The 14,607-nt window shown below is 35.9% G+C and overlaps 4 protein-coding genes across 7 annotated transcripts; 2 read left to right on the top strand and 2 right to left on the bottom strand.

The window, feature by feature from the left end:
* LOC18608461 (dihydroorotate dehydrogenase (quinone), mitochondrial) lies at positions 30 to 5,053 on the bottom strand. The gene is made up of 11 exons (XM_007043179.2): positions 4,594 to 5,053; positions 4,066 to 4,148; positions 2,959 to 3,282; positions 2,528 to 2,780; positions 2,100 to 2,180; positions 1,898 to 2,005; positions 1,789 to 1,818; positions 1,193 to 1,330; positions 1,000 to 1,037; positions 760 to 859; positions 30 to 328 (listed from the first exon to the last, which is right to left on the bottom strand). Exons 1-11 carry the CDS (start codon positions 4,726 to 4,728, stop codon positions 254 to 256), a joined length of 1,365 nt encoding a protein of 454 aa, XP_007043241.2. The 5' UTR covers positions 4,729 to 5,053; the 3' UTR covers positions 30 to 253.
* On the top strand, positions 5,259 to 8,303 carry LOC18608460 (superoxide dismutase [Fe] 3, chloroplastic). 2 transcript variants are annotated; one of them, XM_018115809.1, is made up of 8 exons: positions 5,259 to 5,369; positions 5,571 to 5,660; positions 5,909 to 6,100; positions 6,563 to 6,734; positions 7,264 to 7,337; positions 7,518 to 7,544; positions 7,635 to 7,658; positions 7,741 to 8,303. In XM_018115809.1, the coding sequence occupies exons 1-8, from the start codon at positions 5,304 to 5,306 to the stop codon at positions 7,864 to 7,866; spliced, it is 771 nt and encodes a 256-aa protein (XP_017971298.1). In that variant the 5' UTR covers positions 5,259 to 5,303; the 3' UTR covers positions 7,867 to 8,303. The 2 variants fall into 2 exon arrangements, with proteins under 2 accessions (XP_017971298.1, XP_017971297.1); XM_018115808.1 differs by lacking the exon at positions 7,518 to 7,544 and adding an exon at positions 7,420 to 7,446.
* Positions 8,641 to 11,105, top strand: LOC18608459 (protein-S-isoprenylcysteine O-methyltransferase B). Of its 3 annotated transcripts, XM_007043176.2 has the most exons (4): positions 8,642 to 8,905; positions 9,713 to 9,808; positions 9,939 to 10,544; positions 10,672 to 11,105. In XM_007043176.2, exons 2-3 carry the CDS (start codon positions 9,727 to 9,729, stop codon positions 10,523 to 10,525), a joined length of 669 nt encoding a protein of 222 aa, XP_007043238.1. In that variant the 5' UTR covers positions 8,642 to 8,905; positions 9,713 to 9,726; the 3' UTR covers positions 10,526 to 10,544; positions 10,672 to 11,105. The 3 variants fall into 3 exon arrangements, with proteins under 3 accessions (XP_017971306.1, XP_007043238.1, XP_017971305.1); XM_018115816.1 differs by having other exon boundaries at positions 9,939 to 11,100; XM_018115817.1 differs by having other exon boundaries at positions 8,641 to 8,905; positions 9,713 to 11,100.
* Positions 11,298 to 14,087, bottom strand: LOC18608457 (50S ribosomal protein L15). The gene is made up of 4 exons (XM_018115806.1): positions 13,559 to 14,087; positions 12,346 to 12,429; positions 12,174 to 12,263; positions 11,298 to 11,792 (listed from the first exon to the last, which is right to left on the bottom strand). The coding sequence occupies exons 1-4, from the start codon at positions 13,949 to 13,951 to the stop codon at positions 11,535 to 11,537; spliced, it is 825 nt and encodes a 274-aa protein (XP_017971295.1). The 5' UTR covers positions 13,952 to 14,087; the 3' UTR covers positions 11,298 to 11,534.

The following is a 14,607-nucleotide window of genomic DNA, read 5'->3' as shown; positions in this document are numbered from 1 at the left end:
ATTGAAGCAAGGCATGTTTGCCCTGAAAATTCACAGAAATTGATATTTTACGCAACTACAATGTATCAAAATTGTTTTCTCATATTGTACATGTAAATCCTCTCAAACTCATAGAAGGGGGCAGGTTAATTAATGGAAAATGATAAGAAAAATTAGAGCCAAGCAAAAGTGATAATGTAGGATAAGCACAGGACAAAAGATTACAATACAGCTATTTTGTGGGGAAGTTCTGGGTGCAAGGTAGGTACCAATACTATCTGCAATTAGCACCAACAGCTTCGTGGATAGATTTGAAACCATCCCTCTCTAGGCACTCAGCAAGTTCAGCCTGCAAAAACAGCACAATCACAATAAGCCATACAAAATATTTAACAACAACAATAATTCATCCATTTGAGCATCGGCCATAACCGACAACTTAATGATCCCAACCCAACATCAGCCCTCCTAAAATCGAAAGATACCCCAAAAGCATACAAATTGAATGCAAAATCCAGGACTCAAGAAATATCCTTAACTTCTCTCTTAAAATGACACAGATGAAACCTGAACTAGGATAAAGACATGAGCATTTACAGGATTATGATATTTCACAAAGTCCCAAAAAAGTTACAGATCCAAATAACAAACAGGTGATGGATATGCCATCAGAGAAGACGGCATATTTTCAGTCACAGTGCATAATGTTTTATACCCTTTAGGATGTAAAGCAGAAAGAAAATAAATAAATATAGAACTCAAAAAATTAATGGAGAATACCTTCATTTGAGGAATTAAGGCAGGGCCTCCATATGCAAATGCAGTATAAAGCTGAACAAGAGTTGCTCCAGCCCTTATTTTATTGTATGCATCCTCACCACTATGTTGAATGCATAAATCAAATTAATGGTGGAGATGAAAATAATAACAATAGCAGCAATGGTGATGGCAATGATGATAATAGTGACATCATCTATATAATAAGATGAAGGTAATGATCACTCAGTATCCTGACTTTACCTGCTAATACCACCACAGCCTATTAATGGGATCTTTCCCTGGAAAAGAAGAATGCAGGTCAAACTTATAAGTTAAAAGATATGACCATTTCAAGACACTAAATCACACAGATGTTTAGAAATAGAAGATATGACCATTAAAGCCAAAAGCTCCATTACTTTATGAGAACTTTTTATTAAAATAGACAACATACCCTTGTTAGAATATACATTTCCTTTAAGACATTGGTTGACAAATTAAAGAGAGGCTTCCCGCTTAAGCCACCAGATTCTGCAGAGACTGGATTTTTATTTACAGGATCTGGTCTTGAAATGGTTGTGTTTGATATAATCTAGAAAACAGAGAAAGGAGCATGTCAGGGAAGAACAGTAAAAGCAAGAGAAACAAAAAATTAATGCACACTCATACTATTTACCCTGAACCTTATATAGAAAAAATGAAGTAAACAAAAAAGAAACTATGACATCACAGCTTCTTAAATCACACCATTATTAACGTTTAGACTACTACTGAGCAATGTTCTTTCCTTGCATTTAGAAGAAATAATTCATTGGGAATATTATTCTTTAAGAAAATACAACTTCCTTTCCAGATAAATGTAAGAACTAGAGTACAACTTGTTCCATTTGTCCGAAATGTTAGTGAAAGAACAAAATGGTCATATATGAATACAAACTATAAAAGCATATGAGTTAGAGATATGACTGAAATGCACCATCAAGTGAGAAAAGTATAATCGCATAAGACATGGACAAGAAATATAGAAAATTTTAAAGGAGAGAAAATTACCAATCCATCCAAGCGAAGGGCAAGAGCAACCTAAAATCAAAGAAAAAGAAGAATAAGAACATCATATAGGTAAGCGATGAAGTAGTATCTAAATGCAAATAGGACATACAGCTGCTATATCCTCAAGGTCTCCTTTAGACAAGTCTGGAGCAATTTTAACAAGCAATGGAGGAGGACCCTCCTCTCCCCATTGCATTTCATCACGAGCGGCTTGAACCTTTGATGAAAATGCAAAGCAAAGTTGAGAAGATCAAACTTCTGCTGTAATATATCAGAAAAGGAAGATTAAGTTCAGAGCCAGAGATCTATACCTTCTTAACAAGATCCTTCAACTGTTTCCTTCCCTGAAGCATACGCAATCCAGGAGTGTTTGGTGACGAAACATTAATAACCTTAGAAAGTTGTGCAAAAAGAGGTCAATATTATGGCATTTAAATAATTGAATTGTACGGATGTTTTAAACAAAGAAAAACTCAAGGAAAACTTCTTGTAGTAATATTACAACCCCCCCCCCCCCAACAAGGTTATATCAGAAAACATATTAATATTTTGAAAATTATGTATCCACCTCCCTCCTGAAAGAGGTAAGCATAGGAAATTTCAAGGGAACAAGTCATGCTAAACAACATCTTTAGATAATACAAGTTACCAATTCTATCATTTATCTTGTGTGAAGATTTTGTACTCATAAAAAACATGGAGAGGAATGAATTAACCAAAATAAAGAATATAGAACTACCAAGTAATCGGCATACTGGGATAATGTGTGAACTCCTTGAACATAATCAGCAGCAGCATCATCACTTGTCTTATTCTTTCCAAGATTGACCCCTAGAATTCCAGGACCAGCTTTGCCCCCATGGTTGGCTTCATCACTGGAGGGTGATGAAGAGCTTGAAGTCTCCAACTTCCTCTTACCATGCTGGGCACCCAATCGCTTTGCAACAGCAACAATTCCTTCACTGTTGAACCCACACCGGTTGATGATAGCACTGACGAATAAATCAAGTTAGATAAAATAGAAAATCTTAAACTCCAAACAACATGAGTTCAAGCAGTCAAATCTCTCAGAAAAACCACATTAAATTATTGACTGATCCAATCCAATGCCACCAAACAAGCAAGATCATAATTAAAAAAATGGTAGAAAGGGAGATTAGGCATTCTCACCCTTCTTGTCGCAATCTAAAGATGCGTGGCTTTGGGTTACCCTCTTGTGGAACAGGGGTTACCGAACCAACTTCCACAAAGCCAAAACCCATACCAAGTAAGCCTTCAACAGCTTCTGCATTTTTATCAAAGCCAGCAGAAAGGCCTATAGGGTTTGAGAACTTCCTTCCCCAAACTTCTAATCCCAAAATCGGTGGATCAGGCCTCTTCTCCCTAGGAACCCAACCACGAGCAGCAGCTGAAACAGCTAGTGTATGGGCAACCTCCGCATCCAAAAGCGCAAAGAATGGATTTACAAGTTTTGTTGCTGAGAATAGCCAACCACTGCCAAAATTCCATGCAATATAAGTTGATGGAAAATAGATGCAACAGGAGGATTCATTTCACACTCCGGCATTTTTGTGAATGGATCCATAAAAATTTTCTATAAGTTAAGATCAAAACATAGATAAAGGCACATTGGCAATTACGGTTTCAATGACAGGAAGTTTAAAATCCCTAGGCCAACATCATCAAAGAACCCTTACCTATGCAGATAGATATAAATGCAGAGTTTGGAATAAGTTAGCAGAAAGAATTACATAACATCTATGCTTATAGTATTTTTCTAAACCAAAACTATCATCATCTCTGATAATAAGATTTTAGATGATTTTTCAGTTACACAACTTGAGAAAGCTAGTTAAAAAAAATCAGAAACCAAGAGCAGAAGGTCCTCAATGTTTGGTTTTACTTTATGCATTCAATGATTGCTATCAAAAACGATTTAAAATTAAATGAAAAAATATAGCGATGAAAATAAAGAAATCAAAAGACAAAATGCTGCCACTTTTATAGCTGTTTTAGTAATATAACTTACAAGGGCATTTGTCCCAGAGAAGCTACTTGTTCACTTTCTGATATAATTTTCAGATTGATTTTAGAGAAACCATACAACAGTTTTCTAAATCCAACAAAAAAAAAGATCATGAGGAATTGTAGATATTCCTTTAAAATTTCTATCCATAAAAAGGACAAAAACCCTCCCCATTTGCAAAATGAAACAAGATATGACAAAATTCTTTGAGTTACATAGAAGAGATATCATTGTAGGTCCAAAACAAGTACCAGAAAGTTGCTTCATCAACAGTACTAACATAAGCTCCTCCTGCTATAATTAAGCCTATGGTGGCTCCTGTCAACAACCTCCCCTACAATTTAAAAGAGACAATATACCTTGGATTCAGAAAATAATGTCTTCGAACAGAAAATTCAAGCACACAACCAAATGAACATGAATAAAAAGTTAACGCCTCGTACTGAAAGGAAAAAAAAAAAACTAGCAATCCAATGTTTTAAACCATCCCATAGACAATTTACTATGTTTTCAAACATTCTTCTCTTAAAGTTGGTCTAGCAACAGAACCTACTTTATAAAAACCCATTTAAATCCTCCCAATCACAACTTCCAAAATACCCAGTTCCCTATTTAAAGATTAGACATTTACGCATAGCTTAGCTAAACTTTTATTGCCTAAATATTTGAATAAAAACAAAGATAAATAAAATCCCATTAAAGCTTGAAGCACCTCTTTTTTATCTATTTGATAAAAAAAACATATAACTTTTCATACCTGGAGGTAGAAAAACACTTACTTTTTTGGAAGAATGAGGGATTTTAGGAGCAGAAGTAGCAGCGGAAGAGCAATGTCTGTAAGCTCCAACGGAAGTTGAAATTACCCTTTTACGCATGAAATCTCTAAACAATTTTCCAGCTGCCTTTGTCGCCATTAAATCAAATTAAATTGAATTTCCAACACGTAGAATGCAAAATTGCAAAGAGAGAGAGAGTAACGAAGGAAGAAAAAAGAGAAACTTTTTTTTCTTAAAAATTTATTGCTTTTTGTATTGAAAAGTTGATAAGAGAGGTTAAGAGAGGTTTTAGCAGAGAAGGAAAAAGAGGAGGCTGTGAGGTTTTTGGTGTCCTTATTGAGCCCTTATTCCTCGCGCCTTCAATATACGGGGAACTGTTTGCGTGATTGCTATTTTGCTACATTTGCTTAAATAAAACCTCATAAAAAATTAAACTTCTCAAAGTTTTTTTTTATTTAGAAGAAAGGGTTCCCAAAAGTTGCAACTTTTCTACAACTAGGTTTTCAATTAACATCAAAGAATCCCAATATAATATTTTTATTCTTCGGCATAGAACTTAGAAGGGAAGAAAAAGGGTTGTTGGGTATGGCCTTGGGCTACTCTTACATGGGCCTAAGGCCCAAGACAGTCCTGAAAGGTTCAATTGCAAAGCAGTAGAGAAATCAAAAATATTATCCAGGCCTTTCTCAGGGAGGGGGAACTGAAGCAAAGAAATGGCTTGTCATCTCCTGGTGACCGACTTCACTCTCCCTCTGAAAAGCCCCAAGCTCTCTTACCTGGTTTGCCTCTTTTCTTTTCAAGACTATCTTTTTATATATATTGGCACCAAAATGCCTGCAAGAAAGCATAAAATTGTTGTCAATTTTAAAATTTTATTGTAGCTGTATTTTTCTGTTCTTTCTGGCTTTTTTTTTTTTTTTGGTTAATCTTAAAACAAGAAAGAATGTTGAGGAATGTTTGTTTATTGCTGAGGGATTCAGAGTGAGCAGCAGAAAGGAAGGTCTAATGGGTCGCAAAAAGTTTCTAGAACAATTGCTTACTATGGGCTAAAGACGCCTCCTTATAACCTTGTGAGTGATTTTTTTATTTTCCTCTTCTTTTATATTTTCCTTTTTTGTTGTTCAAGTTGAATGGAACTTTTTCCCTCATGTTTGCATGTGTATTTTGACACTAATTATACGGATTAAAACTACTTATTCTTGTTTTTTATGGGTAAAAAACTGTCTTGATATAGCAATTTGTGGCTTATTAAATGGACACTTTTCATTTCTGAACTTCCTTGACCTTAGACTTATCTGCATTCCTTACTTGTTTGTAGGACGCTTTAGAACCATATATGAGTAAGAATGCATTGGAGGTGCATTGGGGTGTGCATCATCGTGGCTTTGTAGAAGACCTGAATAAACAGCTTGGGAAAAGTGATTTACTGTATGGCTATACTATGGATGAACTCATCAAGGCAACATACAACAATGGGAACCCCCTTCCTGAATTTAACAATGCAGCAGAGGTATAAAAACTTGAAATGTTCATCTTAAATTGTTTGGTTGTATTTGATATGTGGTTCTCATTTTTTTTTTGGTTAAAATCGATTCTTGGGTCTCTATGCGTCAACTGATGAACATATTTAGTAACCATTAATGCCAGAGGTTTAATCCTAGAGTGAGTTTACATCTTTTTCTAGAATTGGATTTGCTTTCCCAAATTTCCTTCTTCTTTTGAGGAACTTTTGCTTCTGCTATGTACTACCATTCAGACGTGTGTTTGTGTGTGTTGTTCGTAGATGAAAACAGTGTGTTCCTATACTTATTTCTTTATTGATGTATCCAAGTCAAACTATGGATGATTTCAAGTTTTTATTCACATTTAGTGTTAAAAAGCTGACTTTTTACAACATTTTAAAGTAATATCAATGTCCATTGAAGTCAGAAAAATCTAACATAAAATCAACCACTTGAGCGTATAATTGCAGGTGTGGAATCATGACTTCTTTTGGGAATCTATGCAACCTGGAGGTGGGGACATGCCCAAACTTGGTTTACTTCAGCAGATTGAAAAGGATTTTGGGTCTTTCACAAATTTCAGAGAGAAGTTTGTAGAAGCAGCTCTTACCCTATTTGGCTCTGGCTGGGTTTGGCTTGTTTGTAAGTCTTTTCTCAAGTTAATTTCTGTTTGATCATTGATGGACTTGCACACATGAAAAAGAAAATAGTATTTCACCCTCCCATTGTTCCTCTGCTAGGTGCCTAGAGTCTGATTTCCATGGCTTGCACTCATGTAAGAGATAGGCATCCTTGCATTAGCCTTTGTGTTTTTTTACTAGGAGGGCTATCTGTCAAGATACCACTCATGCACATACCCTTCTTGTTGTTGCATGTATACAAAATGTATGGTGCTTCTTAATTTCCTTTTTCTCCCTTGGTTCTTGTACTCTTGTTTCTTCTTTTGCATTCTCCTTTTTTAATTCAGTACAAATCTACAATAGTTGTTGAACTACCACGTTACCACCACTTCCATGAAGTAGAGCAGTTTTAAATTTTAGTAAAAATTGTTAGTTAATCCATTAGCCCCAGTTGGTTCTGGGTGACAATAGTAGGACATATTTGGAAGATGATTTTTTTTCTTAGGTTGATTCTGTACTTCATTGTAATTTCTTTCATTTAATTGTTTCAGTGAAGAGGCAAGAGAGACAACTTGCAGTAGTCAAAACATCAAATTCAATCAATCCACTTGTGTGGGACGACATTGTATGTCAATAACTACATATCCATATCTGTAATTATTTGTGTTCATCTTAGAACTTTATTTTAATCATGTTCTCTGGCACAGCCCATCCTCAATTTGGATATGTGGGAGGTAATCTCTCTCTCTCTCTCTCTTCTTCTCTCTCTCTCTCTCTCTCCTCTCTCCCTCCTTCCTNGGCACAGCCCATCCTCAATTTGGATATGTGGGAAGTACTCTCTCTCTCTCTCTCTCTCTCTCTCTCTCTCTCTCTCTCTCTCGCTCACTCTCTGTGTTGACAGTATATTTGTTTGCAATTGCAGCATGCTTATTATTTGGATTACAAGGTATGGTACTCACTCTCCTACATCATTTTTAGTCCATTATAAGATATATTCTTGAAATCACCATTGTCTGCTTTTAAAACAGAATGACAGGGGGAAATATGTAAATGAATTTATGAACCATCTTGTGTCTTGGAATGCGGCAATGGTACGCATGGCACGTGCAGAGGCATTTGTGAATTTAGGCGAGCCTAAAATTCCTATTGCTTGAAATGCTTTGAGACCTGAAGCTCTAAGCCTGTGAGTAAATGGAATCAGAAAGCTTCTCACTTTGATGGCAGAAGTTGGCAATGGTCTGAGGTTTTCATACCTGTGCTACATTATCAAGTTGTTCAAAGCATGCGAATTCACAGCATAGCATCCCCTGTTCGAACGAAGGGAACAGTGTTGGTTGTGCTGCAACCTCTCCCCAAATTGCAAATCCTCTGCTTGTGATGCTGGTGCTGATGGCAGTTTGGCGGGGAGGGGGTTGACAAAAGCATTCAAACTTCTAAGCAAGACGTGTAAAGAAAAGTAAAAAGAAAGAAGAAGGATAGTAGGCTTTTGACTATGTGTTGTTGTTGCAAGCCTGTGACTGATACATCCTTGCCCAAAATGTTTATTCACCTAAATAAAGGAGATGGAACAATATCAACCCCTGTTTTCATATTGTTACCACGTTAATATTGAGCAAGGTCAAATCTCATTTTTTTTATCCTAATTCTGGGCAACTGTTGAGCTCAAGGAAAGCTTTTGTGGCATCGTGATTCTATCATAATTAAACAAAAATTTTATCATAATTTGAAGGTTTATTTTATCATTATACCAATAATAAAATTAGATCCTTTTGAGTAGTTGGTTGATTCCAAACAAAAATCAAAACAAGAGAAACATGATATACAATTCTAACGCCGACAATTAGATTATGGCTTTATTTATCTTTTTGAATTATAAAAATTAAAAAAAATAATAAATCAATATCAAATTATTAAAAGAAATTCAAAGCCACCGAAAAACTAAATTAGTACTTTAAAATTCTGAAATTGTTGAGTTCACTGGTAAGACGAGGGAAGATGTCCTAAAAGGAATCCATGCCGTTGCCTCTACAGCTGTAACTTGTCTTCAAAGCTAAAACGCTACCCTTTTTTTTAATTTATTGTTCCAAACGACACAGAACAACAAACAAACCGAAACAACAGTTTACAGCTTTCTGGGTATCGAGCGAAACTAAAAACTTTGGCTGTCGGAGACTCGGCGTGTCATACTTTCAGGTTTGTCACTTTCTCTCTCTTGATTCAGCATTTTAGTGAAGAATCAAGGGTTTTTCTTTCTTTTCTTTTGTCTGATCAGCTGTTGGATGAATTGCAGTTAAGTAAGTGATTGGCTCCAAAAGTTATTAAACACTTCAATTCTGTATCGTTCTGGTTTTGGAGAAAATTCTTGATTTTTATGACAAGTGAAGATTAAAAATTTTGAAGAGATGGAATGAATGAATCACTGCTTGTAATATATCTGTAATTTCCTATAAGCCAATTTTTCTCTTTATATGAATAACAGTTCCATTCCCAGAATACGTAGAACGATAGATTGTATTGTTCAGATAGAATAAGAGTTAGAAATTCAATATATTAGTCAGATAAGAAACCTAAATTAGTTGCAGTCAACTTGCTTTGAGAATGGGCATGTTGGATATTAATGATATCAGCTATGATCAGATACTGGAATTCCCTCACCACAATTGCCCCCTTGCTGACAGATTTTTTTTTTTTATCTCCAATTTAGAAAACCATTTCACACGCAGATACAAAACAACCAGAGTAATTGTTTTTGTAATGTTTATAATATTCTCTAGTTGGTTGAGTTTATATGAATATTATCATAGCAGAAAATTTTGATGCAACGCTTGCTTCTCCATTTAGACCTACCCTGCCATTTCTTTGATGCTCTTGTTCTAATGTCTCCTTTTATGGCTCTTATGTTGGAGCTGGCATCAAATTTACAAGTGCAAAAGTGCTAGTGACTACTTCACTTTATTGGCAATCTCTAATGCTCTTTCATTTTTTGCTTTTTGCCTTTAGTTTAAGCAGAAGAGATGTCATGCTTAAAGCATCTCTGGGAAGATGTTGCAACTCAACTTTCAGTGCTGCAAATGCCTGGCGTTTTATCTTTTGCAGGTCTAAACTAAATTTTAGAAACGCTGCTTCATCACAGTTCTTCACCGAGATTGGCTAATTCTTTGCTCTAATATATCAGTAACTTGGTTCAGGGACAGAAATTGATATATTTTTATCTAACAAATGACAGAAACTTTAAGTTATACAGCCTGCAGACAGTTATCTCAGATGTTCTTGGCAATAATTTTCTTTCATAGTTCAGAATACATCCTAGCAATTGCCATTCATGGGAGATCAAATGTTACTTTCAAATCATTTCTCATCAGCAAAAATTATCTTTCTGCTATGATCCTTTCATTGCTGGAGTACTTCCTTGAAATTGTTCTATTTCCTGGGTTGAAGGAACACTGGTGGATAAGTGACACAGGTCTTGCAATGGTGGTAATAGGGGAGATTATACGAAAGTTGGCAATTATAACTGCTGGTCAAGCCTTCACGCATCTTATCAAGGTTTACCACGAGGAGCATCATCAACTAATTACTCACGGAGTCTATAGATTTGTCCGTCATCCAGGGTACTCTGGTTTCCTCATTTGGTCAGTTGGCACTCAGATAATGCTCTGCAATCCCATATCCACAATCGCTTTTGCAATTGTTGTTTGGCAATTCTTTGCAGAAAGAATACCTTATGAAGAGTTTTTCTTAAAGCAGTTTTTTGGGTCAGACTATGAGGATTATGCACTTCGGGTCCCTTCTGGGGTGCCATTTGTAAAATGAAGATTTATGAATTCCGTTGGTAGGGCTGGATTTGTCTTTCTATTAGCTTTCTGAGTAGGGATTCATTCCGACTTTTGAGATTGAAACGATTAGCAGTAACTGGAGCAAGATTTTCCTAATATTGCTGCCTCTTAATTTCCTTGTAGTTGTAGACTTTTAACGTGGGTCGGATGATGGTCTTTAATCATGGTGGGAGAATCTTCTTAGGGATAGGCGGGAATTGGCCCTTAAGTACGTGCTGGATTCACTGAGGCGTTATATTCAGGCTCTTCAAGAGTACTGATCTTAAAATCTGAAATAGTATTCTCTGTGCATTTAACTTAATTGGTATGACTGTGAAAAACCATACTGTTGGTTTTCAAAAATATGAACTCAGGGGTCCTATTCTTGTCACCAGACGAGAAAGTGTCATTCTTATGGTGATGCTGTTTATGACGTAATGTTGCTGGATTAGAATTTTTCATTCTGCTACTGATGCTGTAATAAGCCTGTAATTCTGCCAGATCAGGCCTTTTCATTTTGTGATACTGTAACGTCTGTGGATTACAGAATAAAGAAAGCCGTTGATGGCCTTATTGTTTTTCACAAGGGAAATACATTCAGGCTCATCTCTCTACATTGGGAGGGAGTTACCAAATGCCATCGCCAGGAGAGAGACAGCGCCAAATGGACAAGAATGGCAGAATTAGTTGCAATTGCAACCATGGAGATTAGCTTGTGTTTTAAACAAAACGAACATAGTATTTTCTTGCTTCTCAATCAGAGTTCAAACTGAGCGCAGAAAATTAGTTAACTCATCTCTAAAAATTGACATGGATCAAACTGAGCACTTTCGAAGAAGTTGACTTATTTCTCGACACTGGAACAGGATTGCATGTATTGACTATTTTCCTTGGAAGACATGGAAAATTCACACCACTACAAATCTTTGAAAACAAAATCTGCTTGCGTAATAACTTGTTATGAATACAAAATCTTGTTGTTCAACGAAAAATTGATCATCTGTCCATCAGGCAGGTGAGGAGGCTGGCTCCTCTTCAGTAAAAAATGGGATAGGTTTTGTTGGAGCAGGCAGGCGGCCAATGCTGTCAACTTTATCCTTCAGTTTGGGAGGAGGCCTAGCTGGTTTTGGCAGCAACCTACCCTTCTTTTCAAACCACTCAGGCTTGAGCAGAGCTCTCAAACCCAATTTGTTATAGTGTACTCTCCTCACAGATCCACCTGCAGCTTCAACTGCTTCCTTTGCTCTAACAGTCACCCTTGAAACCTGTAAACTTCAACCGTAAGACCAACTTTTTCGTGTTGGATCCAGAAAGGTAATACATGCATAATGACTAAATCAATACTTAGATGTTCCAATCACATCCAAGAACATCTTTTAAAGCACTATGAAAACAGTAGTAAACACCTTCAAAGCTAGAAGTCATATACCTATCTGAAAAATATAAAAAGATAATGCTAGATGAGGTTTAGATCATCAGACAGCCTGAAATTACAAATACATTAGATGATGCTTGCTTCTTTTTATTATTCTAGACAGACATAAGTTAAATCCAAAACAGGGCAGAGAAGAAGCAACAATGATCTCTTCTCTATATAACAGTCAAGTCAGTATAACAAGAAGAAAGCTTTCAGAAGAATATTTTACCTCCAGATGAATTGGCCACTTAATCTGTTCAGCACCACGTCCCATCAACCTTACACCATCCTCTATCTGTTTCCCTATGGCCCCAGCATCCTACGTAACAGCAATAATCAGTGGTAATCATTTCCCATGAATATTGATTTAATTTGGATATCAGAGTAAGAGTTAATTGTACCTTAAGCGTCTTCATTGTGATCAATTCGTGAGAATCTATCTTCCCAGCATTTATAAGTTTGGCAATCTTTCCCAGTCCTACTGGCTGCCCGAAAAAGAATACATGAGTAATTTAAAAGTAAAGGAAAAAAGCTCAATTTAAAAAAAAAACAAAAATTAAGACTATAATAATAAATCTTCAAGAACACATCCTCTCAACTTCATGAACATCAATGCAAGAAGCAATTCTCAATACCAAAAACTAGAGGAAGCAAAAATCGCAACTTATTCATTCCTTTCAAAAGTTGACTGAAAATATTTAAACAGGATAAAAACCTCCATTGTCAAGACTCTTCAAATCTACAATAACATTTATTAACATCACCCACAGGATTGCTTGCGTGATACCACAACTGAGATATCAGATGGCCACAATTATAACAGTAGATTTCCTTTAGAATTTCAAATACATTGGCTTTTCTATACATGAGTTTCCACAAGGATTAAAAAAATTAACACAATAACCCCGAAGAAACAACAGCTCCTAAGATGATTTTACAAAAATTAAAACCAATAACCCAATATTCAGCAACAATGAAAGGCCAAAACTCAAAAAGTGCAAGCTACAAGAATAGCATTCTCTTTCCTTTCTAACTACCACTAACATAAGTCAACATGCAATTGTATCTGAGCTGCAGATTAATAGAGTATAAAAATCCTGGTCCAGAAGATTCAATTTGATCTTGTAGCTGAATAGCAGTAGTGTCACAAGGAACAACAGGATAATTGCGCTGTTTTCTGCTCTTACACTTTCTCCAAAAAAGAGGAAGGCAAAAAACTTGCATCGCACAGACAATTCACAAGTTACCAATCAAATAGGAAAGTCCAACATTAATACACAATTTTGTTTGCCATTGCATATGTTCAATACAACCCGAACATGACTTATAAGTCATCGGAAAGTGGAGATTAATTCAAGACATAATTGACATACATGCTATATACGAAAATTTTTAGGAAGTTTCACCCACTATCTAATTCCCTAGCATTTTCATTTCTGTTCAAAAATCTCCTTTTCTCATGAACCAAACAAAGAGAGAACTTACAAGAAGAAAATGAATTACCCAAAGGCTCATATCTAGAGGGTGACAAAGAAATTCAAAGGAAAAAAAAAAAGCAAGAAGAGTATCCCTCCAAAGTTCCAAACTATCTAAACAAACTTAAGAAAAGGGTACCTGAAAAGTGAGGCTAAAAGGGTTCTTAAACCCGCGTTTAGGCAAACGCCGTCGCATGGGGGTCTGCCCTCCTTCAAATCCCAACTTCCCATTACCTCTAGCCTTCTGTCCTTTATGTCCTCTCCCAGCAGTCTTTCCTTTGCCAGACCCAATTCCTCTCCCTTTCCTCGTCTTCTGTTTTCTTGGAACCTTGTCTTTCAGATCGTTCAAGCTCAAAAGACTATAAGCTCTAATACCCTGAAACCAAAATGACCCATTTTTGATAACGGGGTTGGAGCATTGGAGGGATTGGAAGGAATGGAAATGGAGGATTGGTGATGGGTTGCTGATAGGTTTGGTTTTGAGGAAGTGAGAGGAAGCTGAGATTATTGGAGAGAGCCTTCGTCTTATCATTGTAAGTGATTAGGTTTTGGGGTTTTAATTGGATTGGGAATTTTTGTTCATTTGTTTGGGATCTAGGGTTTTGGGAAGGTTCTGCATTTGCTCTCCAGTCAGTGGAGTTCCCTGTGTTAGAAGAATAGAAACCAAACCTTGTGGGGTTTTGGGGTTATCATCTGCTGCTTTGTTCTTATGTTTTCGATTTGGTTAAACCGAATAATGGGCTGCCACGTGTTCTCTAAGTTCATAATCCCACGTTTTTTTCTTTATTTCATTTGGTAGAGGCCAATAATTCCACTAATTTTGAAGGGAAAAACTAAAGAGGACATTTGCATAACCCTTTTTTAAATGAATTTAAGTAATGAATAAAAATTACTAACAAATGTAAGAAGTACAAGCTAGCAACCATATTTATTTATGATTTATGATCTTAATTATTCTATCTTTCGTGAGTTATTCATCATAAATCTCAAAATGAAATCATTCATGATAAATTTTACAGTAAATTTGTCAAAAATATTCCTAAATACAATTAACATTACAAATTTTTTGAAATTGTAATGATAAAAAAGGATTTAGTAATATTTTGATCATTAATAAAAAAATAATTTTAAAAACATCTCATAGTAATCTTAATAACAAACCCTTTTAGTCTCATAATATAATCCAAA

Source organism: Theobroma cacao, chromosome 2 (genome assembly GCF_000208745.1).
Source record: "Theobroma cacao cultivar B97-61/B2 chromosome 2, Criollo_cocoa_genome_V2, whole genome shotgun sequence".
NCBI classification, from domain to species: Eukaryota; Viridiplantae; Streptophyta; class Magnoliopsida; order Malvales; family Malvaceae; genus Theobroma; species Theobroma cacao.
The sequence above is the reverse complement of the archived record's forward strand: the minus strand, read 5'-3'. Positions and strand labels throughout refer to the sequence as shown.

Coding starts and splice junctions, on each gene's coding strand:
- LOC18608461 (XM_007043179.2), bottom strand. CDS start 4,728: ATGGCGACAAAGGCAGCTGGAAAATTGTTTAGAGATTTCATGCGTAAA. Junction 1,038..1,192: donor AAATGTATATTCTAACAAGG/GTATGTTGTCTA, acceptor CTTCTTTTCCAG/GGAAAGATCCCATTAATAGG. Junction 860..999: donor GGCTGTGGTGGTATTAGCAG/GTAAAGTCAGGA, acceptor CATTCAACATAG/TGGTGAGGATGCATACAATA.
- LOC18608460 (XM_018115809.1), top strand. CDS start 5,304: ATGGCTTGTCATCTCCTGGTGACCGACTTCACTCTCCCTCTGAAAAGC. Junction 6,735..7,263: donor TGGCTGGGTTTGGCTTGTTT/GTAAGTCTTTTC, acceptor TAATTGTTTCAG/TGAAGAGGCAAGAGAGACAA. Junction 7,545..7,634: donor TCAATTTGGATATGTGGGAA/GTACTCTCTCTC, acceptor TTGCAATTGCAG/CATGCTTATTATTTGGATTA.
- LOC18608459 (XM_007043176.2), top strand. CDS start 9,727: ATGTCATGCTTAAAGCATCTCTGGGAAGATGTTGCAACTCAACTTTCA. Junction 9,809..9,938: donor TGGCGTTTTATCTTTTGCAG/GTCTAAACTAAA, acceptor AACAAATGACAG/AAACTTTAAGTTATACAGCC.
- LOC18608457 (XM_018115806.1), bottom strand. CDS start 13,951: ATGATAAGACGAAGGCTCTCTCCAATAATCTCAGCTTCCTCTCACTTC. Junction 12,430..13,558: donor CTTTTAGCCTCACTTTTCAG/GTACCCTTTTCT, acceptor TTTTTCGGGCAG/CCAGTAGGACTGGGAAAGAT. Junction 12,264..12,345: donor TCACAATGAAGACGCTTAAG/GTACAATTAACT, acceptor GCTGTTACGTAG/GATGCTGGGGCCATAGGGAA.